This window comes from Bos indicus, chromosome 12, assembly GCF_029378745.1.
Source record: "Bos indicus isolate NIAB-ARS_2022 breed Sahiwal x Tharparkar chromosome 12, NIAB-ARS_B.indTharparkar_mat_pri_1.0, whole genome shotgun sequence".
NCBI classification, from domain to species: Eukaryota; Metazoa; Chordata; class Mammalia; order Artiodactyla; family Bovidae; genus Bos; species Bos indicus.
In genome coordinates, this window is record NC_091771.1 from 72,314,004 (window position 1) to 72,335,664 (window position 21,661).

At 38.8% G+C, this 21,661-nt stretch overlaps 1 protein-coding gene across 1 annotated transcript in view; it reads left to right on the top strand.

Annotated features, from left to right (window-relative positions):
* The window catches only part of LOC139186117 (ATP-binding cassette sub-family C member 4-like), a 177,629-nt gene that overhangs the window by 143,312 nt on the left and 12,656 nt on the right, over nt 1-21,661 (top strand). Inside the window, exons 28-29 of the mRNA XM_070799893.1 lie at nt 11,937-12,109; nt 12,551-12,656. Of these exons, the coding sequence (XP_070655994.1) occupies nt 11,937-12,109; nt 12,551-12,656 (279 nt within the window). The remainder of the gene's footprint in view (nt 1-11,936; nt 12,110-12,550; nt 12,657-21,661) is intronic.

Here is a 21,661-nt window from a genome sequence, read left to right on the forward strand (position 1 = left end):
AATGCAGATAACAGAACCCTGGAACATCTGCTCAGCTTTTATATGGGTAGGTTCATTTCTAGAGAAATTTCTGTTATTTGTGTCATGTTTTCCCTTGCTCCACTTCTTTGAATTTCCTCACCCTTGCATAAAAAGAAAATTTGACTATTAGTTGCTGTCAGTTTGTATTTTAATACAGACTATTTTGTGTATTTGCACTCCTTTTAAAAATCAGTTCTACTGATGCCAGAAACCCTAGACTTCTTTTTTTTTTAATTAATTTATTTTAATTGAAGGCTAATTACTTTACAATATTGTAGTGGTTTTTGCCATACATAGTCTTTGCTTTTAAAAAGTAAGAATGAGCATTCCTATACATTAACGATGAAAGATCAGAAAGAGAAGTTGAAAAAAAAAATCCCATTTACCATTGCAACAAAAAGAATAAAATACCTAGGAATAAACCACCTAAGGAGACAAAAGACCTGTACTTATAAAACTACAAGGTACTGACAAAAGAAATCAAAGATGATGCAAACCAGATGGAGGGATATACCATGTTCTTGGATTGGAAGAAGCAATATTGTGAAAATGACTATACTACCCAAAGAATCTACAGATTCAATACAATCCCTGTCAAATTACCAATGGCATTTTTCATAGAATTAGAGCCAAGACTTTTACAGTTTTAATGGAAACACAAAAGATCCCAAGTAGCCAAAGCAGTCTTAAGAAAGAAAAACAAAGCTGGAGAAATTAGGTACCCTGACTTCAGAATATATTATTGAGTTGGCAAAAAAGTTTGTTATATAAGATTTTATTTAAAAAAAAACAACGAACTTTTTTGACAGTTCAATACAGAGCTAGAGTAATTAAGCTGGTATGGCACCAGCACAAAAACAGAAATACAGATCAATGGATTAGGCTAGAGAGCCCAGAGATGAACTCACAAACCCGTGGCCAACTAATCTATGACAAAGGAGGCAAGAATATACAATGAATAAAAGGTGGTTTCTTCAGTAAGTGGTGCTGGGAAAACTGGACAGCTATGTCTAAAAGAATAAAATTAGATCACTCCCTGATACCATATACAAAAATAAACTCAAAGTGGATTGAAAACCTAAATGTAAGACCAGATACTATAAGATTCTTAGAGGAGAACACAGGGAAAAAACTCTACCTAAATAACTACTAAATGTTTGATCGATCTTTTCATTTTAGAGAAGTGTGGCATATTTTTTTTAATCTTTTTTTGTTGTTGTTGTTACACAAATCTGATAGATTGATTGTTCACTTTGGTTTGAATTGGTGTGTTTGTCATTTAGTGTCACCCTTCTAGGGAAGCTCTGAAATCTGTAATATACAGATGAACCTTGACTATGAGCAGGCAGATTTGGAGGTATGACCGTTTCCAGCCAGTAATTCTGGTTTCTGAAGGATGTCACGACTGAGTCTTTATACACCCACCCTGCTTTTCAGCAGCATGTGAATTTTGTTTTCTTAAATTGAGTCGATTGCTTCACCTTCTCCTGCCTGAAAAACAGTGTATCTCTGATTTCATTTAAGTTTGTGAGTCTTTTACAGTAAAATTCTACAAGATAAGAGGTGTGTAGAGCATTTAACCACTAAATGCAAAGAACAATAGGATGATCCACTACTCTTGAATTCATAGGACAAATTTAATGGTGAAATCGGGACACATCTTAAAACTGGAAGTACTGGTAAATTATTTTTCTATTTGTTTTCCAGATTGAGACCCTTCTTCAGATTTTCAGGTAGCATTACTCTAGAATTTTAGAACATATTGTTCCATGGACAGAGAGGCAATCTAAATTATAAAAATGCTAAAGTAGTAGATAATCCTAAGATCTATGTCTATTTAAACTACATTTGGAACTTTCTATAAAAAGGAAATGTGAGTTTATTTCACAAAGTCAAGTGTGTGGTTTCCATGTATTGCTTCTGGAATTAACTCTGTTAACTTTGGTGATATCACTTGGAGAAATCATCCCACTATTATGGTTCTCTAGGAGTTTATTCCTTATGACTATTTTAAAAGAAAACTTACCAAATCATTCACTGAAAAACATACAAATGTGATAAAGAAACAATTCCTCAAGAATCTGGATAAAGGGGGTGATTTATCACTCTAAGTTATTGTTGTTCAGTTGCTAAGTCACCTCTGACTCTTTGTGACCCCAATGGACTACAGCACGCCAGGCTTCCCGGTCCCTCGCCATCTCCTGGAGTTTGCCAAAGTTCATGTCCATTGAATAGATGATGCCATCCAGCCATCTCATCCTCTGTCTCCTTCTTCTGCTTCTGCCTTCAATGTTTCCCAGCATCAGGGTCTTTTCCAATGAGTCAACTGTTTGCATCAGGTGGCCAAAATATTGGAGCTTCAGCTTCAGCATGAGTCTTTCCAGAGAGTATTCAGGGTTGATTTCCTTTAAGATTGACTAGTTTGATCTCCTTGTTTTCCAAGTGACTCTCAGTAGTGTTCTCCAGTACCACAGTTCAAAAGCATTGATTCTTCAGCACTCTTTTTTTTTTTTTTAATTTTATTTTATTTTTAAACTTTACAATATTGTATTAGTTTTGCCAAATATTGAAATGAATCTGCCACAGGTATACCTGCGTTCCCCATCCTGAACCCTCCTCCCTCCTCCCTCCCCTACCCTCCCTCTGGGTTGTCCCAGTGCACCAGCCCCAAGCATCCAGTACCGTGCATCGAACCTGGACTGGCGACTCGTTTCATACTGTCCAGGTCTCACGTTTGTACATGACTACTGGAAAGACCATAGGTTTGATTATACAGACCTTTGTCAACAAAGTGATATATTTGCTTTTTAACACACTGTCTAGTTTGGTCATAGCTTTCCTGCCAAGAAGCAACCATCTTCTAATTTCAAGGCTACAGTCACCATCTGCACTGATTTTAGAGTCCAAGAAGAAGAAATCTGTCACTGCTTCTATCTTTTCCCCTTCTATTTGCCACGAAATGATGGGACTGGATGCTATGATCTTAGTTTTCTTAATGTTGAGCTTTAAGCCAGTTTTTTCACTCTCCTCCTTCATCCTTATCAAGAGGTATCACTAAATCAATGAAGTCAGTTTTTAAGCAAACCAGAAACCCTAGTTATTAATTTGTAAATGATGCCTAACTGGAACCCAAACTCACAGAGTTAACTTGAGAATGAATAGCAGGGAACCAATATGTTTTCCTCTTAATGAACTTCAATTAAAAGGAAAAGATAGCTTAGAAATTTTTTTAAGTCCTCTAGTTCTGTTTTGTCCTTATTCTTTGGCAAAGATGGACATTCAGAAGGAAAACAGTCCTATGGATGCTGTCTGTCTCATTTTGTTGATTTTTCTAAATATGCTGAAAATACATTTTTCATGTAATCAAAATTTGCCAACTTACTGTAAACTGATAAAAGTTCATCAGAAATTGGTGCTATTGGAGTGCTAAAAAGCAAAGGCAGCTCCAAAAATATAACATGAGTAGTGCCTGAAGATGAAGCACTTTATCACTCAGAGGTTAAAAAGTCATAGTAGATAAAACTCTGGAAATGAATCATTGATGTGTTGCTTCTGTTATAAAGCAAAAACAAAACACCTTAGATACTAGGATTTGGAATTAAGAGTATAGTATGGGGGCTTCCGCAGTTGCTCAGTGATAAAGAGTCTGCCTGCAATGAAGAATTGGGGTTGATCCCTGAGTTGGGAAGATTCCCTGAAGGAGGAAATGGTAACTCACCCCAATATTCTTGCCTGGAAAATCCCATGGACAGAGGAACCTGGAAGGCTTCAATCTAGAGTTGACTTAGCAACTAAACAATAACAAAAATTTCCTGTCAAACTGGGAAGAAATCATGAAGTTAAATGTCTGACATTGATAGTGTCTCTGTTAGGACACAAGTGTGTCTCATCACACAGGAAAGCAAGATACAGAAACCTGGGCATCAGCAACCTGTGCATCAGGAACCATGTAGTTCGGTCCTTGCAGTGGCAACAGGTCACGTGTCCATTTCCCCGGGCTTTGTATTAGGTGAACTACCTTTACTGCTGGCCCTGCTCTAGTAAAAGCTCTTCCCCATTTGTTGATTGCATTTCAGTGTCTCCTTCTGACCCACACCAGATTTTCTTTTTGAAAAGTAAGAAATTTCCGCAAAATGTGGAAACCACCTGACCTCTGTGTTCCCCTCCTGTGCGAGGCATCAGCACCTACTACACAGAGTGCACACAGTGATGATGGAGACAGGGTGCCTTATAAGTCCAGTGTATTATTTTTCAGTTTGCTATATTTCATTATTTTCTCAAGATCTAAGATAATCTGGAGTATTCTATACAGAGATGTATAGTTTTGAATAGTAATTATTTGTTCTCTTTTCCTTAAATTATAACTTTTTTAGTGCTTTTGTTTAAAATGTGATATGATGTCTTGGAGCCAGTTAATTTTATAAGAATATATTCTTTATACAATTACACTTAATAAGAAAACAGTTTTATATATAAATTATTTATTCATATGAATTTAGTTTCTAATTTATAGGAACAGATATGTGATTCATTTAAAGTCACTTATGCCTTCATTCATGTTGTTGCTGTTTGTCACGTCTGACTTTTCTGCAACCCCATGGACTACAGCCTGCCATGCTCCTCTGCCCATGGGATTTCTCAGTCAAGACTACTGGAGTGGTTTCAATTTCCTTAGCCAGGGAGTCTCACCCAGGATCGAAACCAAGTCTCCTGCTTGGCAGGCGGATTCTTTACCACTGAGCCAACAGGGAAGTCCACCTTCATCCAGCCAACAAATATCTACTGAGAGCTTTTCAGGCAATGATTCAGATTCTGGGGCTGTCATAGTCATCAAGAGACAAAATGTCTGTCCTTTTGGAGCTTAAATTCTGGAGAAGTTGAAAAGCAAGCCAATGCATATGTAAAAAAAATCTCAGTTCTGTTACATGCAAAGGAGAAAAGTGAAGCAGAGCATGAAGAGGGGCAAGCTGATAGCATTATTAATAATGGGCAATATCTATTAATCTGTTACAAATTCTGCATGTACTGACTCATTTACTATTCTTCATAATGTTAAGAGGTACACACCTTTATAATTATGATATTATAGTCTTACTTAGAGTTTAGGAAGCTAAGATAGGGTAGGTTCAGGAATTTTCCCAGTTGGCATAGCCAGGCAAGACTTACCCCCAGGCTGCCTGGCTTCAAGTCTTCTCCAATTTGATTTTGTTTGGTTTCAAAAAAAAAAAAAAAAGTAGTCAACAAAAGAGTCCAAAAGCAGTATTTGGGTGCAGTCTCAAAAATGACAGAATGATCTTGGCTCATTTCCAGGGGAATCCATTCGGTATCACAGTAATCCAAGTCTATGCCCCAACCACTAATGCCAAAAAAGCTGAAGTTGAACAGTTCGATGAAGACCTACAAGACCTTCTAGAACTAAAACCAAAAAAGATGCCTTCTTCATCATAGGGGACTGAAATACAAAAGTAGGAAGTCAAGAGATACATGGAGTAACAGGCAAGTTTGGCCTTGGAGTACAAAATGAAGCAGGGCAAAAGCTAACAGGGTTTTTCCAAGAGAACATGCTGGTCATAGCCAACACCCTCTTTCAACAACACAAGAGAAGACTCTACACATGGACATCACCAGATAGTTAATACCGAAATCAGATTGATTTTATTTTTTGCAGCCAAAGATGGAGAAGCTCTATACAGTCAGCAAAAACAAGACCAGGAGCTGACTGTGGCTCAGATCATGAACTCCTTAGTGCAAAACTCAGGCTTAAATGGAAGAAAGTAGGGAAAACCACAAGCAATTCTGATGGGACCTAAAACAAATCCCTTACAAATTATACAGTGGAAGTGACAAGTAGATTCAAGGGATTAGTTCTGATAGACAGAGTGCCTGAAGATCTATGGACACAGGTTTATAACAGTCTACAGGAGGTGGTGAACAAAACCATCCCCAAGAAAAATAAATGCAATAAGGCAAAATGGTTGTCTGAGAAGGCCTTACAAATAGCCGAGGAAAGAAGAGAAGCAAAAGGCAAAGGAGTAAAGGAAAGATATATGCATCTCAATGCAGAGTTCCAAAGAATAGCACAGAGAGATAAGAAAGCCTTCCTAAGTGATCAGTACAAAGAAATAGAGGAAAGCAATAGAAAAGGAAAGACTAGAGATCTTGTAAAGAAAATTAGCAATACTAAGGGAACATTTCCTGCAAGGATGGGCACAGTAAAAGACAGAAGCGGTATGGATATAACAGAAGCAGAAGATATTAATAAGAGGTGGCAAGAATACATGGGAGAACTATTTTTATAAAAGGTCTTAATGACACAAATAACCACAATGGTGTGATCAGTCAGTTAGAGACAGACGTCCTGGAGTGTGAAGTCAAGTGGGCCTTAGGAAGCATCATGATGAAGAAAGCTAGTGGAAGTGATGGGATTCCAGCTGATCTATTTAAAATGGGTGAACATATCTCCACTCATCAACAGAAAAGTGGATTAAAGATTTACAGAGCATGATCCCGCCCTTCAGAACAAGACCCAGTCTCCCCCTGTAAGTCTCTCCCATCAGGAAGCTTCCAAAAGCCTCTTATCCTTCTCCATGCAGACAGACTGAAAACCACAATCACAGAAAACTAAGCAATCTAATCACATAGACCACACCCTTGTCTAACAATGAAACTATGAGCCATGCCCTTTAGGGCCACCCAAGACAGATGGGTCATGGTGGAGAGTTCTACAAAATGTGGTCCACTGGAGAAGGGAATGGCAAAGCACTTCAGTATTCTTGCCTAGATAACCCCTAGATAATGTTCCCAAGATAATGAACAATATGAAAAGGCAAAAATATAGGACACTGAAAGATGAATTCCCCAGGTTGGTAGGTGCCCAATAATCTACTGGAGATCTGTGGAGAAATAACTCCAGAAAGAATGAAGAGACAGAGCCAAACCAAAAGCAATACCCAGATGTGGATGTGACTGGTGATAGAAGCAAGGTCTGATGCTGTAAAGACCAAAAATGCATAGGAAGCTGAAATGTTAGGTCCATGAATCAAGGCAAATTGGAAGTGGTCAAACATGAGACGGCAAGAATGAACATTGACATTTAGGAATTGGCGAACTAAAATGGACTGGAATGGGTGAATTTAACTCAGATGACCATTATATCTACTACTGTGGGCAAGAATCCCTTCAAAGAAATGGAGTAGTCATCATAGTCAACAAAAGAGACTGAAATGAAATACGAGAATGTAATCTCAAAAACGACAGAATGATCTCTGTTCGTTTCCAAGGCAAACCATTCAATATCATGATAATCCAAGTCTATGCTCTGACCAGTAATGCTGAAGAAGCTGAATTTGAATGGTTCTATGAAGACCTACAAGAACTGTTAGAACTAACACCCAAAAAACATGTCCGTTTCATTAGAGAGGACTGGAATGCAAAAGTAGGAAGTCAAGAAACACCTGGAGTATCAGTCAAATTTGGCCTTGGAGTACAGAATGAAGCAAGGCAAAGGCTAATAGAGTTTTGCCAAGAGAACACACTGATCATAGCAAACACCCTCTTCCAACAACACAAGAGAAGACTCTGCACATGGACATCACCATATGGCCAACACCAAAATCAGATTGATTATATACTTTGCAGACAAAGATGGAGAAGCTCTAAACAGTCAGGAAAAATAAGACTGGGAGCTGACTATGGCTCAGATCATAAACTCCTTATTGCCAAATTCAGACTTAAATTGTAGAAAGTAGGGAAAACCACTAGACCATTCAGGTATGACCTAAATCAAATCCCTTACAATTATACAGTAGAAGTGAGAAATAGATTTAAGGGACTAGATCTGATAGAGGACCTAATAAACTATTGACAGAGGTTCGTGACACTGTACAGGAGACAGGGATCAGGACCATCCCCAAGAAAAAGGAATGCAAAAAAACAAAATGGCTGTCTAAGGAGGCCTTACATATAGCTGTGAAAAGAAGAGAAGTGAAAAGCAAAGGAGAAAAGGAAAGATATACCCATGTGAATGCAGAATTCCAAAGAATAGCAAGGAGAGATAAGAAAGCCTTCCTCAGTGATCAATGCAAAGAAATAGAGGAAAACAATAGAATGGGAAAGACTAGAGATCCCTTTAAGAAAATTAGAGATACCAAGGGAACATTTCATGTAAAGATGTGCTCAATAAATGACAGAAATGGTATGAACCTAACAGAAGTAGAAGATATTAAGAAGAGGTGGAAAGAATGCACAGAAGAACTGCACAAAAAAGATCTTCATGACCCAGATAATCATGATGGTGTGATCACTCACCTAGATCCAGACCTCCTGGAATGTGAAGTCAAGTGCACCTTAGGAAGCATCACTATGAACAAAGCTAGTGGAAGTGATGGAATTCCAGTTGAGTTATTACAGATTGTAAAAGATGATTCTGTGAAAGTGCTGCAATGAATATGCCAGCAAATTTGGAAAACTCAGCAGTGGCCACAGGACTGGAAAAGGTCAGTTTTCATTTCAGTCTCAAAGAAAGGCCATGCCAAAGAATGCTCAAACTCTGCACAATTGTACTCATCTCACACACTAGTAAATTAATGCTCATAATTCTCCAAGCAAGGCTTCAACAATATGCGAACCGTAAACTTCCAGATGTTCAAGCTGTTTTTAGAGAAGGCAGAGGAACCAGAGGTCAAATTGCCAACATCTGCTGGATCATGGAAAAAGCAAGAGAGTTGCAGAAAAATATCTGTTTCTACTTTATGACTCTGCCAAAGCCTTTGACTGTGTGGATTACAATAAACTGTGGAAAATTCTGAAAGAGATGGAAATACCAGACCAGCTGGCCTGCCTCTTGAAAAATCTGTATGCAGGTCAGGAAGCAACAGTCAGAACTGGACATCGGACCAGAGACTGGTTCCAAATAGGAAAAGTAGTACATCAAGGCTGCATATTGTCACCTGCTTATTTAACTTATATGCAGAGTATATCATGAGAAACACTTGACTGGATGAAGCACAAGCTGGAATCAAGATTTCCAGGAGAAATATCAACCTCAGATATGCACATGACACCACCCTTATGGCAGAAAGTGAAGAAGAACTGAAGAGCTTCTTGATGAAAGTGAAAGAGGAGAGCAAAAAAGTTGGCTTAAAGCTCAACATTCTAAGATCATGGCATCTAGTCCCATCACTTCATGGCAAATAAATGGGGAAACAGTGTAAACAGTGTCAGACTTTATTTTTTGGGGCTCCAAAATCACTGCAGATGGTGACTGCAGACATGAAATTAAAAGATGCTTACTCCTTGGAAGGAAAGTGATGACCAACTTAGCATATTAAAAATCAGAGACATTACTTTGCCAACAATGGTCCATCTAGTCAAGGCTATGATTTTCCCTGTAGTCACATATGGATGTGAGAGTTGGACTATAAAGAAAGCTGAGCGCTGAAGAATTGATGCTTTTGAACTGTGGTGTTGGAGAAGACTCTTGTGAGTCCCTCGGACTGCAAGGAGATCCAACCAGTACATCCTAAAGGAAATCAGTCCTGAATATTCATTGGAAGGACTGATGTTGAAGCTAAAACTCCAGTACTTTGGCCACCTTATGCAAAGAACTGACTCATTTGAAAACAGCCTGATGATGGGAAAGATAGAAGGCAGGATGATAAGGGGTCAACAAAGGATGAGGTGGTTGGATGGCCTCACTGTCTCAATGAATATGAGTTTGACTAAACTCTGGGATTTGGTGATGGACAGGGAGGCCTGCTGTGCTGCAGTCCATGGGGTTGCAAAGAGTCGGACATGTCAGAGTGACTGAACTGAACTGAACTGAATTCAAATCCTAAAAGATGATGCTGTTCAAGTGCTGCACTCAATATGCCGGCAAATTTGGAAGACTCAGCAGTGGCCACAGGACTGGTAAAGCCAGTCTTCATTTCATTCCCAATAGAAGGGCAGTGCCAAAAAATGTTCAAATTACCACACAATTGCATTCATTTCCCATGCTAGCAAGGTAATGCTCAAAATCCTTCATGCTAGGCTTCAACTGTATATGAACCAAGAACTTCCAAATGTGCAAACTGGATTTAGAAAAGCCAGAGAAACTGGAGATCAAATTGCCAACATTCATTGGGTCATTGAAAAAGCAAGAGAATTCCAGAAAAATGTCTTTTTCATTGACTACACTATAGCCTTTGACTGTGTGTATCACAACAAACTGTGGAAAATTCTTAAAGAAATAGGAATACCAGATCACCGTACTTGCCTCCTGCAAAACCTGTATGCAGGTCAAGAAGCAACAGTTAGAACCAGACAGGGAACATTGGTTCCAAAGCAACAATTTGGACTGGTTCCAAATTGGGAAAGGAGTACATCAAGGCTATATATTATCACCTTGCTTATTTAACTTATATGCAGAGTACATCATGTGAAATGCTGGGCTGGATGAAGCTGGCATCAAGATTGCTGAGAGAAATGTCAATGATGTCAGATATGCAGCTGACACCACCCTAATGGTAGAAAGTGAAGAGGAACTAAAGAGCTTCTTGATAAAAGTGAAAGAAGAGTGTGAAAAAGCTGGCTTAAAGCTCAACATTCAAGAAACTAAGATCATGGCATTCTGTCTCACACTTCATTGCAATATATGGGGAAATAGTGGAAAAAATGACAGACTTTATTTCCAAAATCACTGCAGATGGTGACTGCAGCCATGAAATTAAAAGACGCTTCCTCCTGGAAAAAGGAGATATAACAAACCTATACAGAATATTAAAAAGCAGAGACATCACTTTGCCAACAAAGTCTATGTAGTCAAACCTATGGTTTTCCCAGAAGTCATGTACCAGTGTGAAAGTTGGACCATAAATAAGGCTGAGCGCTGAAGAACTGATGCTTTTGAACTGCAGTTCTGGAGAAGATTGTTGTGAGTCCCTTGGAACACAAGCAGATAAGGAAAGTCAGTCCTAAAGGAAATCAACCCTGAATTTTCCTTGGAAGGACTGATGATGAAGCTGAAGCTCCAGGACATTGGCCACCTGATGTGAAGAGATGACTCATTGGAAAACACCCTGATGCTGGGAAAGATGGAATCAGGTGGACAAGGGTACAAAAGAGGACAAGATGGTTGGATGGCATCGCTGACTTAATGGACATGAGTTTGAGCAAACTCCAAGCGATAGTGAAGGGCAAGGAACCCTGGTGTGCTGCTGTCCATGAGGTTGCAAAGTGTTGGACACAACTCAGTGACTGAACAACAGCAACCTATATCTATAAGCTAAGGGAAATAAGATGTTGTGTTTTATTTTTCGTGCATTTTCATTCACAACAATGCATTTACGACACTGAAGAAAATGCACTTCATTGGTCCACTATTTATAGGTTTAAACTTGGAAAAGAACCATTATTAGAGTGGGCTCCAGGATTACTAATGTATAAGGGGCAGTTTGCCATTGTTTGAAACTTGCATATATTAAACTTCAGAAAATAGTAAAGGGCCAATAAGACTATGTCTCCAGAGAACCAGATTTTCTGTAAAATTTTTGAAAGTTTTTCTCTAGTGTACCAACTCCTATGCAAAATGTACTTTATGAAACTTAACTCAACCATAAAGATCCTTTTAACTTTTCTGTTTAAATCACATTGGGAGAAATAGCTTCACTTTTTGAGAGACTTCCTTAACTAACCCCTAGGTGGGGTTTCTGGTGGATGTCCTGTGATGGGAATGGGGGACACTGAGATCTTCCTGTCCTGAGTTGACTCCACCATCTTTCTCAGTGAACATTCACTGGAAGGAGCTCTCCCCATCATCTGGCTGTACATATATGATACGTAAGAAGTCCTGAGGATGTCAAAGCTCTAGTGTCTAAGAGGCTTGTCTACTTCAGTAACAGTTTGCTTAGAAAAATGTCATTCTTTTCTATCCACAGGTACAACTTAAAGAATCTGTCAAAAGTCTTCCTGCTAAAATGAATACTGAATTAGCAGAATCTGGCTTGAACATGAGTGTTGGTCAGAAACAACTGGTGTGCCTTGCCAGGACTATTCTCAGGAAGAATCAGATATTGATTCTTGACAAAGCCACATCATACGTGGATCCAAGGTATGGAGCTGAGCCCCAGGAAATCTTGAATCTGACTTGTAAATGTGGTAAATGGAAAACATTTAGTGAATCTTCAAAATGTTTCTAACTGCTCGCTTGGCCTCATGGATATCTGTTGGTAATATTAATTCCAGAAAACAAAGGATAAAACCAAGACATGTTATATGGTGTCAATGTTGTTATGAGGCATCATAAAAGAGCTGAATTCTTAAATCCAGCTCCTGATAGTTTCAAGCAGTTTGGAGGGAAGACTAATTTTCCATCATTTTATGAAAAATAGTAAATTTCTAAGTAGACTTTTTATACTTAGTTATTTAGGAACAAGACTATATGTTAAAGTATTGATTTTTAAAAACATTGTAAAAATATCGTAGGATATTTTTAGGTCTTAAGTCTGCTTTTCCTGTCTTTACTGAATTAAATCAAATTCTTTGTTTCTAGAACTGATGAGTTCATACAAAAAAGAATTCATGAGAGATTTGCCCAGTGCACTGTGCTGACCATTGCACACAGGTTGAGCAACATTATTGACTGTAAATGGATAATGGTAAGACCCTCACCATTTTAGCTATTTCCATTTATGTTCAATTTTCAATGTATCCTTCCTTGTAAAATTTGATAGGAACCTCCATTAATGTTTCTCTTACTTTCTTCTCTCATTCCTGAAAATTACTCAAGTACTTAACTATACTTTGAGAATGTACTATTAAATAATATATCCAATAATCTTATATCTTCATATTAAAAGTTTGAGTTGTCATTTATTTATGATGGCCAACTTAAAATATTCCAAACCCAAGTTATAGCTCCATATTTTAGTGGAGTAGAACACAGTCATTTTCACTGTGTCATAGTTGTTTCAGCATTTTTGGATTCCCTTATCAAAAAAAAAAAAAAAAAATAGCTCGAACTTAGACTGCTGGGAAGTTGATGGCTAAAGTTGTAGAATGTCTCGGGAGTCCATGAGAAGAAACGGCCTAATGAGAAAAACAGTATTTTTTAACTGAAAGGATTTAATATAAGAAATGTATTACATAGGGATTAGAGGGCTAGAATCACTGGGGTAATGATTTTAGAAAGCAGCTACCATATCCTCGGATAGATCTCCAGACCTGAGAACTAGGAAGAGAGGCCCCGAAGAATTGATGCTCGGACCTCTGAGGAGAGGTCACTGCCCGGTTGCTGGTCATATTTGTAAGGGAGCAGGATGGGGCTGGTTCTCCACGTGCTAATAGCTGGAAGCTGGAGTCAGGTCCCAATGCTGAGGTGATGCTAGTAGCAGAATCAGGTAGCACATTAGCCGTGTTTCCCACCTTCAGTCTCCCTCTAGTGCCCCCTACTGGCAGAACCTAACAAAGGCCACCTGGCAAAAGAGTCTCGGAACTGTTGCTGTGACTTGCAGAGACCCAGCTTCTGCATCACAGATGAGAGTTTGGAAAGAAAGGCAAATCAGGGATGAGAGACTAAACAACCAGAAAGTCTCTTAACAATAGCTCTTTTCTTTACACATGGCAGGCTCCAGGCTTTGGTCTCTGGATTTCTGTCTAGTATCTTCCTTTCCAGGTTTGGTTGGCTCTTTCTTCCTTAGTAATTTAATATTTCCTTCCTTAACTTTATTTCCTTCCTCCATCTATTCCTTTTCTCTCTCTTTTTCGTTTTATCTCTTTCCTTGTCCTTTCCCTCTATTGCTTGCTCAGTTTTAATAAATGAGAAATGGAATGTAGCTTTATAACATAAGAAAAGCATTCCTCAAAGGAAAAAATTTGGCGGCAAATAATCTCAGGGAATGCAAGATACTTTAAGGTATTTTGATGGTCCATACAAAACAGGTAATAATCACTAATGAGTGGTCAATGATACCCACAGTTCCTTATGTCTAAGGAAAATAGTACCATCTCTTTTGACTTCTTGGGCAGCTTCTGGAATATCACCTCCTGTCCTTACTTCACATGCATTGTCAGATGGGATCATCAGTGGGGCACTGAGTAGATACCAGGCTGTCAGCATTGAGACAGTGCTTATAGTCTCATTCCCCAAGCTGGACGTGCTTCCTTCTGGGGAGGCAGATGACAGAAATGGGGCATCCCCAACCAAAAGGATGCTCTAGGCTCCAAGCAGTGTGTCTGGCTACCTGGACTAGACATCATGGTAGGAAGCAGGCTCTACCTGCACACTTTCATGAGAGATGGGGTAGCATTCAAGATTGCTGAACAGTGACTCTTAATTTCTGGAAATGTTTTGTGTCAGGCATCCTTAGTCCTTCATTTTGTGTTCTTGAATGCTGATTGGAAAAGTAACCTTTTTTTTTCCATTTATTTTTATTTATTTACTTTTAATTTTTTTAAAATATAAATTTATTTATTTTAATTGGAGGTTAATTACTTTACAATATTGTATTAGTTTTGCCATACATCAACGTGAATCTGCCACAGGTATACAAGTTTTTACCTGTCACTTTGTTGGTCTTACCTCTCAACATTGTGTTTCGAAGACTGTCCATTTTTCCATAGCAAATAAATGATGCTGTGAAATGTACCTGTTTCAAGCCCTTTGTCAGGCTTTAGAAATAACAGCAGAAAGATGGCTTGATCTCCAGCTCAGTTAAGGGTCTTTTCAATTAAATTCTTTGTTCCTATATGTACCCTGAATACTTATTTTTGGTTTTTGGTATTACAGCATTAATGACATTCATGGTAACAGATTCTTTTTATTATTTAATTCTTAGAAGTACTGTCAGCTTGAAATGTGTGGTTGGTTAGGGAAACTGAAGAAGGCAGAATTTGGAAGACATGTCGCCTGGTCAGTCCTAAAGTGTTATCACTCAGCACCTGATCCGCAGATGTGAACATCTATACCCTCTCAACCAGTCAGCTTTCTTAATATTATCAAATACATTCATTTTTTAAATGTTTTACTTACTGGTTTGTTGTTCAGTCACTAAAGCCATGTCCAACTCTTTGCAGCCCCATGGACTGCAGCATGCCAGGCTTCCCTGTCTTTTGCTATCTCCCAGAGCTCACTCAAACTCATGTTCATTGAGTCGGTGATCCCATCCAACCATCTCACCTTCTGTCATCCCCTTCTCCTCCTTCTCCCAATCTTTATCATCATCAGGGTCTTTTCCAGTGAGTTGGCTCTTTGCATCAGGTGGCCAAAGTATTAGGGCTTTAGCTGCAGCATCAGTCCTTCCAGTGAATATTCAGGGTTGATTTCCTTTGGGATTGACTGGTTTGATCTTCCTGCAGTCCAGGAAACTCTTAAGAGTCTTCTCCAGCACCACAGTTCAAAAGCATCAATTCTTAGACTGGCACCCAGCCTTCTTTATGGTCCAACTCTCACATCCATACATGATTTCTGGAAAAACCATAGCTTTGACTATATGGGCCTTTGTCAGCAAAGCAATGTCTCTACTTTTTAATACACTGTCTAGGTTTGTCATAACTTTTCTTCCAAGGATCAAGTGTCTTTTACTCACCAATATCTCCTGGTAAGGAGGTTATACATTTCTATAATCTCAAATTTTCTCTCTCTTGGTCAATGTCTATGAACAAATATTTAAAGTAGTTTCATGAAGCAGTGCACTGCCCGTCCCTCCCCAACTTTCTAGTTTTGTCTCACTCTGTTCTCCCTCCTTCCTTTACAGCTAAAACCAAACTGATGGTCTTTCAGTTCTCCAGATTCAATCTTCACTGTCTTAGAATGTACCCTCTCTAGACTGTTGGCTTAGTCTAAGGTGCCTGCAGTGGAAATGGTGAGATGGTGGGACCTGGGCTAGATAAAGAAGTGGAGCCAAGTGGACTGTGTGATGGATTGAACATGGGGTCTAAGAGCAGAGAGACAGGTTGACGCTGGTTTCTGGGTGCAGAGACTGAGCATCTGGGTGAATGGGGGAAGATGGAGGGAGAAGAGAAAGGCAAGGGTTCTCTTTGGAGCCTGTCACCTTTGTGATGAATGACCTTGTTTCCAGGAAAGGATCTTATCCTTCACTGTGAAGCTGCTCTTCCCACTCCTGTGTTGGGAGACCTTAAGTTTAAGGTTCCCTGATTGAGGTCATCAATGATGTCATGGGGAGGTCCCAGCAGGTGATGTAAGCTTGGCCCTGTGTTTACATCTCAGTCTGAGCTGGTTGAGGTTGCTGACTCTTCTGGTAGGAATAACAGGATTAGACCTCAGAACACCTAGAGATAGGCATCCCCCAGCTTCAGGGTTGGGGATTGTCCTCTGTGCTCCATTCACCCCAGGTGTAAAGCTTGTATGTTATTCTAGAGCTTCTAATTACCAGTTGGCTTTCAATGTAGCAAAAACATCACAAATAATGTTCTCTCTCAAACCTTCAATTTTTGAGGCAATCTTATTTTTATTGCTTGCTTTAGAACTATAGACATACCTTGTTTTACTGTGTTTCCCAGATACTGCATTTTTTACAAATTGAGAGCTTGTCATAAACCTGCATTGAGCAAGTCTATAGGCACCATTTTTCCATCAGCATCTGCTTATTCCATGTCTTTGTGTCACCTTTTGGTAATTCTCACAATATATCAGACATTTTCACTATCATTGCAGTTGCTTTGGTGATCTGTAACATCAGTGATCTTTGATATTACTTCTATGACTTACTGAAGTCTCTGATGATGGTTAATATTTTTTAGCAATTCCTTATTTTTAAGTTAAGGTCTGTACATTATTTTTTTTAAGACACAATGCTATTGCACACATGCTTGGGTACAGTAGAGTGTAAACATAACTTCTATATGCCCTGGAAGACCAGAAAATTCATGTGACTAACTTTACTGCAATATTCAGTGTATTCTGGTGTTCTGAAACTGAACCCGCAATAGCTCTGAGGGATGCCTGTACCAGTTCCTTTCTGGAAAGCAAGTGATTGTTTGTTCTGAAAGCTTTAAGGATATAAAGACAAGTCAATCTTCTGCAAAGCCTGATGCTTCACAGGGAGGGCTGCTAGCCTGGGGGAGGGGCTTGGGGAAGTGACAGATGCTGACGAAGGAAGGGCATAACCAACACTGCTGTCACCATAAAGTCCTGTCACTGCAAGTGTTAAGGTGTAATAATTACATATTGTTGCACTGACGAATACTTCTACACAAAAATAGATGGATATTTTCCTTTATTCTGTTTTTTGAAATGAAGAGCCTAACTCATAAAAATATATTTTTGTTACAAAAAAGCAATAAATGTGCAAGGTAAAAATAGGAAAAATTTTTTAAATCTCATAAAGGGAAGATTACAAAATACGCACCACCAGAAAGTAACAGTTGTATAGTGGTATAATATTATTTGGATAAAATTAGAAGTATTAATAGTTTGATAATTAGTCTTATGCAAAACAGAGTATTTCATCAGCAGAATTTTATAGCAGCAATATATTCTTAAAATCCCCCATGTCATGAATTAATTTTCTATATCACTGTTTTAATAGCTGCCTAAAATTTCATCTTAGAGATCGAGTATAATTAGTCTGAAATATTGACATAATATGGGCTTCCTTGGTGGCTCAGACTGTTAAGAATATGCCTGCAATGCAGACGACCCAGGTTTGATCCCTGGATCATGAAGATCCCCTGCAGAAGGGAAGGGCTACCCACTCCAGTATTCTTGCCTGGAGAATTCCATGGACGGAGGAACCTAGCAGGCTACAGTCTATGGGGTCGCAAAGAGTCAGACATGACTGAGCAACTAACACTTTCACTTTAGAGATTATATATTTTTTAAATTGTCACTTTTATTCAATATCTTGAAATGATTAAATGGATATGGTTTTGCTTAGTGTAAGTGAACAAGAGAAAAGGCTTGTTGGGAAACAACTGTGACCCAGTTAATAGCTTTGTGTATGTGTTGGCTCTCTGAATGGATTTACCCAGTTTTGGTTCATTAAACCATTTCAGAATTTTATTTTCCAAAGAAATTCTCTTAATTTTAAGTATCTTAATGATGTCATAACAGCATCTAAGTTATGATTAAGCATAAAAGTCATAACAGCAACTAAGTCAATCGTCCTCATTTGCTCCAAAATAGTGGAGCAAGACAGACAAATTAGAAATCCTTTTTCTCCTAAGACTCATTACTGTCTCTACATTAGAGGGTTCTTCCTACAGATTTTAGGATTAGCTGGGTGCTTGTGACCTGTTTTCTCCGAAGCCAATAGCACAGCTGTTGCCTCCAATTCCTGCACACTGCAGTCTTCATGTCACCTGAATTCTCCCTAGAACCATGAACAAAGAAGCGTGTGACAATCTGCACTTGCATTAACAGTATTGTCTGTGGTCAACATTTTCACTGTCTGCAGCTAGAGATTTCTTTAGAAATGAATAATGAAACACCAAAACCAGGGACAGGAAACTCGATTCCACCTCTTTTGTTTATAGTCAGTCTTATGATGTTATGTTCTTTATGTTTCTTCCTCAACACAAACCTCTTCTCAGTAGAATTTTTCCCAGAGAAATCAAAACCAGAAACTATTGTAATATCCCCACTTGGAAAGCACAAAACAGATAATACCTAACTAGAGTTTTACTTAAGTTCTGTTTTTCACCTTCATGGAACATTTCTTTCAGAAGCCTACATGGCTGCAATTAGAATATTTCAGAAGTGGAAACTCCTTCAAAAACTCCAAAAGATTTCACTCAATTTTTCAAAGGAAAATAATTAATATGGAGGTAGAAAGCACAGTTGGGGAGAAGAGATTACTTTAAGAGGGGAGTGCTTATGAGCAAAGGCAGCAGATTTGGGAAAGTGACTGTGGAGGTGACCATGAGCCGGCCTTCATCATCCCCCTGGTGAGAGACTAATTTATTATTTCAAGATCTAGGAAAGGATTTTGAGCTAATTCTTGCCACATTGCCATGTCACTGAGAAAATCACGGGCACCCATGTTACCAATGAGGGACCCACTATGCAAGTTTGGACAGCTGTCCCTGTGTCATCACCTGGCGACCATAAACAGAGATATGACACAGACCTTCCCCTTGCAACTCTACTTGTCGATAAGTGGGGCTCTATCTCTATTGTTATCATCATTTCTTAACAGGCTTTAACTCCATCCTCTCCATGCACTCACCCACCTCTCCTTGCATTCCTCTTTTTCACTGATGGCATCTTGCCCATGAATGGATCAAGTTATCTTGCAGTTGCTGCTGCTGCGTCTAAGTCACTTCAGTCGTGTGCGACTCTGTGTGACCCCATAGAAGGCAGCCCACTAGGCTCCCCCGTCCCTGGGATTCTCTAGGCAAGAACACTGGAGTGGGTTGCCATTATCTTGCAGTGGGTCCATTTAATTTTTATGTCTAGACAGCTACCAGGAATATCTGCACATAAACAGGTCTCATAAACACATCTTCATTGAGCTTATGTAACTCACTTACTTGTCCAACATAATGTGTTTTTACTTAACCTACTAGAGCTTGATAAGTAATTCAGGATTGGATTTCCTGGAGAGATCCTGGGGTTCAGGGATTATTATCACACCAATTTTAATGTGTGATTTAGTTTATAGTTTAACTTTTGTTACAGAAAGGGTGGGCACATAGTGGGAAATTATACGAGATTTTTATTATAAGGGATGAAAAAAATCCAAAACTATACCTATTTTTCTGTACACAAAGAGAATTTAGATTTGCTTTATGTTTATTTGTTCTGAAATATCTGGAATCTTTGATCAAGCTGCTGCTGCTAAGTCACGTCAGTTGTGTGAGACTCTATTCGACCCCATAGATGGCAGCCTGCCAGGCTCCCCCGTCCCTGGGATTCTCCAGGCAAGAATCCTGGAGTGGGTTGCTATTTCCTTCTCCAGTGCATGAAAGTAAAAAGTGAAAGTGAAGCCGCTCGGTCGTGTCCAACTCTTTGCGACCCATGGACTGCAGCCTACCAGGCTCCTCCGTCCATGAGATTTCCCAGGCAAGAGTACTAGAGTGGGTTGCTATTGCCTTCTCCTTTGATCAAGCTAGTAAATGTAAAAGCTAAGTTGGTAAAATTCTGTTTCCAGCTATTTTTCAGTCTATGTCCCATCTTAGCTCTTGTAGCCCCTAACGTCTTGCCTTTTAAGTTTAGTTAGATCCAGTTTATTTTTGCTTTTATTTCTTTTGCTTTGGGAGACTGATCAAAGAAAATATTGCTGCAATTTATGTCAAAGTGTTCTCTACCTGTGTTTTCCTTTTGTTTTATAGTACACAGTCTAATCTTAGGTCTTTAAACTATTTTGAGTTTATTTTTATGTGTGGTATGAGGGAGTATTCTAATTTCTTTCATTTCCAGGTATGCAGCTTTCCCAGAACTATCTAGCAAAGAGACTGTCTTTTCTTCAATATATATTCTTACCTAATCTTTCATAGATTAATTGAACACAGATATTTGGACACCTGTGTTTTAAAACTGCAGTTTTTCTTCCTCAACATCAGGAGGAACAGTTATGTTCTATCTATGCTATGCTTAAGTAAAATTGCACATTCACGGCATCTAAATTGACATTCCCAACTGACATATAGAAAATTCATTATGTGGATGAGACAATTATTCTTGGACTCTTTTGAGAAAGGTGCTCTTAACAATGATTCACAGTATAAGCAAAAGATTAATAGGAATATGACCTTTGTGAGACTTTAAAAAATGGTTCCAATTAAATACAAAGGATGAAGTTAACTGCAATACCTATGTGTAGAAAAAATAACTTGTGTCTTGTTTAGAGTTCCAGCATATTCTCTTCCTTTTAAAAAAAAATAATTTTATTAATTTATTTTTGGCTGTGCTGGGTCTTCTTTGCTGTTTGGACTTTTCTCTAGTTGCGGCAAATGTGCAGACTTCTCCTTGCAGAGGCTTCTGTTGTTGTGGAGCACAGGCTGTAGGCGCTCAGGCTTCAGTAGTTGTGACATGTGGGCTCAGTAGTTGTGGTGCATGAACTTATTTGCTCCACAGCATGTGGGGTCTTCCCGGACTAGGGATCAAACCTGGGACTTCTGCATTGGCAGGCAGATTCTTTTATCACTAAGCCACCAGGTAAGCCCATACCACATATTCTCTTTAGATACATTTATTCTAAATATGACCTAAATGAAGAATTAAATTCCACTTAACATCAAAACTATTTTTATAGTTCTATTATTTGGGTCAATTGTTTCAGGTACGTTTTCCCCCTCCATAACCATTAACCAAGGTCACTCAAAAGTAGAAAGGCAGAGTTAAGTACCCCTTCCTCTCCCTTTCAATTTCCTATTAGCAGGTTTGTTAATGAGCAATAAAAGGGGTGAAAGGCAAGCAGCTTAAGAAAGAAAGAGAAAGAAGCAGATAAAGGTAATTTGTGAAAACAGATTCAGATCCTAGGCAGTTCAGGTTGGGCTGCCCCATGTGCTGTGCAGGCTGTGATCACTTCAATCTGGAGCTCAACTTCTTGTTTGCTTTTATAGACTTATCCAAAAAGAAAACTGGATTTCTAGAAATTCCTTCTGTGCAGAGCAGTTCTGCAGAAGCTGCTTATATATCAGCTCTTTTTGCCAGCCTTCCACTCTCATAATAATAAACTACAGACACAGCCAACTTCAAGAA